At 40.6% G+C, this 4,490-nt stretch overlaps 1 protein-coding gene across 1 annotated transcript; it reads right to left on the reverse strand.

Annotated features, from left to right (window-relative positions):
- Positions 1-2,239: 2,239 nt before the first annotated feature.
- LOC149537636 (protein GLUTAMINE DUMPER 5-like) lies at positions 2,240-3,476 on the reverse strand. Its single transcript, XM_089801378.1, has one exon. The coding sequence runs from the start codon at positions 2,988-2,990 to the stop codon at positions 2,655-2,657; it is 336 nt and encodes a 111-aa protein (XP_089657504.1). The 5' UTR covers positions 2,991-3,476; the 3' UTR covers positions 2,240-2,654.
- Positions 3,477-4,490: the final 1,014 nt, after the last annotated feature.

The following is a 4,490-nucleotide window of genomic DNA, read 5'->3' on the forward strand; positions in this document are numbered from 1 at the left end:
TTTGGTGGTCTCCCCTGTTTGCCTTCTAAGGTATTCCTCTTGCCAAGATCGAAGGTGCCAGTGCTCTGCATTTCTTTAAACGTGGCATCTGCACTACCAAGGACATTTTTCAAGAGTCACCATGAATTTCAGGTCATGGGAGGATATGCAACTTCAATACCACCTTGTTCGTGCCAATCACCAGACTTATGACCTTCTGTTGTCTTCCATCCCTGTGCACTTACTTCATAAATGGGGATTCAGTTTGTTTTTCCTTGGTGGTATGATTGGAAGTGGTTTCCTGCCACTTCATTTACCAATTATAAGCCCAATATGGGATAAAGATGGCTTTCGCCCCACCTTCCGATGGTGGACATGCTTAATCAATGGTGGCATTTGCATTCTTCACTTTCTCAATGGAGAAAATGGTTCGACACCATTTGGAGTGCCATTACTGAACCTAAGATTGCTCACTTTGCTTGGTGCCTTGCCTTCCCAGGTCTTCCCCTGGGGCCTCGGCTCAAGCACATTGGGGTTCCTGATCCCAGATGCCCTTTCTGTGGCCAACCTGAGTCCTTTTTGCATATTTTTTGGTTTTGCAAGCATGCTTAGAATTATTGGCACTGGATTCATGATTTTTTCGAGCCTTTCAGGCTCGAACATTTTTCATGGCACATGATCTTGCTGGGTGATTCCCCCAGATTTCCTTGGAAGTTTTCTCAGATTTGGCATACTTTCAAGATGGAAATTTTGTTTTCTCTATGGAAATATAGGAATGTAGTTTTATTCATTCACAGTTTTTTGGATGTTAACATTGCAATGTACACTAAGGCATGCATTTGTAACAATGTCATTATGTAGATACATGTGTAAGCTAATAAAGTTTCCCTGGAGGTTGCCCACTTATAGGAATTGTTAAATCATTGGGGCAATGCTCCTTGTACCATTGCCAGAGTGCCTCCGGATGCCTCGGCTGATGCCTCCTCATCTCGCGACTGCCGTTCCAGACGCTAGTCCTCTGGCCACCATTCACACATGCCGTGCTCCTAGGGTCCCCGCCACCACTCTCCCAATAGTGGTCATGGCGGGTAGCGGCGCCACTCTACTTCCTCATCGCGTGGTGGTTCTGGTTGGTCCCCGGCTCCCCCCCCCCCACAGGCGGGCTTTTGGCTAGTCTCCGGCTCCTCCCCCTAGACAGACGCACTCTGGCAAGTTTCCCCGGCTGGCCTTGGCAATTTCTCCTCCACCGCTAGACAAGAAGGATGTGGAGACTGCAACTACCCCAGATCCTATAGATGCTGCTGATGGCTAGACTGTTCCTAGTCCGCCTCACAATCCCACTGATGCGTGGGGTTTTCCTGATAAAGATGATCCTCCTCCCTCTGCTGGTACTGCCTTGGCAGCTTGAGGTTGTTTAAATTTTTTTTTGTTTTATAAATAGTTTATAGTTTCTAGCTGCGGCCATGTTGTTTATTTCGGCTTCGGCCGATTGAACTCATTCGCGGGGTGATCCTATATCCCCCGGCCCTTTTTAGTGAATTGTAATCTTAGTAAATTTTTTAATTGAAAAAGACTATTCATCAAAAAAAATTAGTACAGTTAAGCTTTAAAGTGTGAAATGTTACATTTGTATTTTGTGTGCGATGGAGTAAGTGTAGGTGCTCAACATATGCTCAAGTTACTTTACATGTGTGACTCGATTCGTATAGAAGAGAAATGTGCGAAATATGAATATCATAAGGATGTGCTCTCCACTTGAGTGCCATATTATTGCAAATGAATCCTGTGAACAAGCAGATACCTTTGCTCATTCAAAATGGCATATCCATATGCAAGTCTCTAATAAGTTTTTATTATTTTATTTTTTGGAGGCCCAGGATGCCATATTGTTTGTTCTCTCTGAAATCTATTCAGTTATGCCCTTGCTTACTTTTGTGGATTTAAGAATAAAGAATGATGTGTTGTTTGCTAATTTTCCTTGATGTGCCTTTAGAAAAGTTTTTTCTTAGAAAACTACTGTGACCTAATCCATTTGCCCGTGTGATATAAAATTCAAGCCTATCTTGAGGGCGAATGTATAGTTCAACAGATAACCATTGCAGCCATAACAAATTTAGCCATTAAAATAAAACCCTATAAAATTTCTCCATGGAAACAAATGAAATCTATTCGACATATTTTTTCCGTGAACAATATGGGAGGACTAATACCAGAATGGCAATTGCTGAAGGAAGTTCAAGTGTCAAATTTCAAACCAATCTAACAAGAATCTCAATTTATAATATTTCATTTATCAGGAAAGAAAATATGACTTCTCTAAGAAGCTAATAGGCAAAAGAAAATCGGGACAATATTGAATACATGCAACTCAAGCCAAAATTTCATGCACATGGCTAATCCATAACAATTATAACCATCGATGCAACCACTCCCTCTTTCACGTAGGTCTTCAAGTGTTGAAAACAGTTCAGGTTGGACAATGGTATAGAAAAGGGAGAAAAAATATGAAGATGCAGGCTATGATTGTTTCTAATACCTACCGTCTACTCTTAATTTTGGGTACCTCTTGAATACTCATAGATCCACTTGTCTTCAGGAAAACAATGAATCATCCAACTCACTAAGCCACAAGATAACTCCCAAAATAGGAAGCATATCATAATAACCCCTTAGAATTAAACATCTGGCTCTGCAACAGACGTTGGGTTAGCAATGAAGGTGGGGTTTTCATGCCCTGCCATAATGACAACTACTCTCTTCTCCATCTCAGAATCGCCATGTCCCTCCATACATCTATTTCCCATCTCAGTCTTCTCAATCTCAACATGCCCATCTCTTGAATGGCCTTCTTGGGTACTTCTTTTCTTGTTGCAGTGAGAGAATAGCAACAAAAGCAAGGCGAAGATGATAAGAACAAGCATGGCACCCATTCCACCCATCAGATATGGAACAGGCGACCTCCATAGAGAATGGGTCATTGGTCTAGTTGGAGGAGAAGTGATATTTCTCATGGCTTTTTCTTCTTCTTCTTCTTACACCAGGTTCCACCAAATCTTGTTGTTGGAGTACTTTTAAATCAGAATGGGTTCTTTATATTGTAGAATTGCACTGGCGGTTTTCAATGGAACACACCCGATTGCTTCAAACCATTGCTATGGACATGAAATGTTTAAAATCAAAAGATCGAGATAGCCTTGTGTGGGAACCCATGTTTTCACTAGTCTCAGACCCGTGAATATCACGTTTGTGCCTGTAAAGAAATCCGTTGTTTGGGGGAACAGTTATGCGCATACTACTTTACAAGGTAATGGACGAAACATTGGACCCAGGATGATGTTGAAGCGCGGAAAGTAAAAATGGCGTGCACCACATTTTCGCCGCGTCTCGAGAGCACTTTGATCTTTTCTCTCTGCCAATAAAATGTATGCCACATATGACGTGGAGTCCATGATTTGGATGTCCACTAAGTATAGTAGTCTATCTTTATTTTTCTCTTTCTTAGCAACGTGGTTGCTTGACAGTACAGTGACGTAAGGCATGAGAGATCTAGAGGGATAAAAGTATGCTCATTGTTACGTTTACGTTTGTTTTGTCACCAGTAGAAAGGGTATTATCTTCATCAAAATATTCAACAAAATTGTATTATTACGAAATTCTGTAGCAGACAGAATAAGAGCTAAAAATATGGCTCCACATAAATAGAATATTATCTATGCTTGTTTAAAATACAAAAACAAGACTTACATCTTCTATTGGAGTTAATTTAGAGAAAAGGAAAATTAATCGAGTAATCTAATAATAATGTTGATAAGATATATACAATGTTAAAGGAAGGAGGGGTTTGGGTCATTGGTAGCTGCAAAGGGCCCTCTTTCTTTCATTACTTCTTAATTTTCTTCTAGGGGCATGCTTTGAGTTCTCTATTTTATACCAAGGATGCACTTTGAGTTTTGTTGTGGCCCACTCTTCCTCCACTCAAGACTCTGGGAGTTTTTTCCAACACCTTGGATTGGTTAAGCTTGTGCCCACCCTTCTTTCTCTTTCCTACTAGTGCAAAGCTCCCGAGCTATCCTTTTTTGGGAGACTTTGGTGCTTCCTCCTCTCTATTGTGTGGATTTTTTTTTTCCCTTATAGTTTAGAGGGTTTTCTATGGGCTTTTGGTTTGATTTTGTGGCCTCTTTATGCTCTTTTCTGATTTGGGTGCTCTTGTTCTGCTTTTGGGTTTCTCTTCTTTTATTGCTTTTTTAGGTAGAGTCTAGCCTAATCAAGATGGGAAACCTATGGTGGTTGTGCTCATTGTTGGTTTCATTTGGCTTCTAGTCTTCTCTTTTCTGGTGGATTATCCTATGAAGGTGATTATTTTCTTGTGGAAAATGGTTTCTATTAGGAATATGTTTTCTCGCCTAGGCTATGTCAATGAGAGATTGAGTGTCTTTAATAGGTTTATGATGCAAGAAAATGTCGGTGTATACCCAAAGGAGATGACAAAACTACCAGAAAAGATAGCAAAA

This window comes from Cupressus sempervirens, chromosome 9 (genome assembly GCF_028749045.1).
Source record: "Cupressus sempervirens isolate cs-2001-9-10 chromosome 9, ASM2874904v1, whole genome shotgun sequence".
Taxonomy (NCBI): domain Eukaryota; kingdom Viridiplantae; phylum Streptophyta; class Pinopsida; order Cupressales; family Cupressaceae; genus Cupressus; species Cupressus sempervirens.

What these genes read in the sequence shown, in the direction of transcription:
- LOC149537636 (XM_089801378.1), bottom strand. Translation starts at nt 2,990, where the DNA reads ATGAGAAATATCACTTCTCCTCCAACTAGACCAATGACCCATTCTCTA.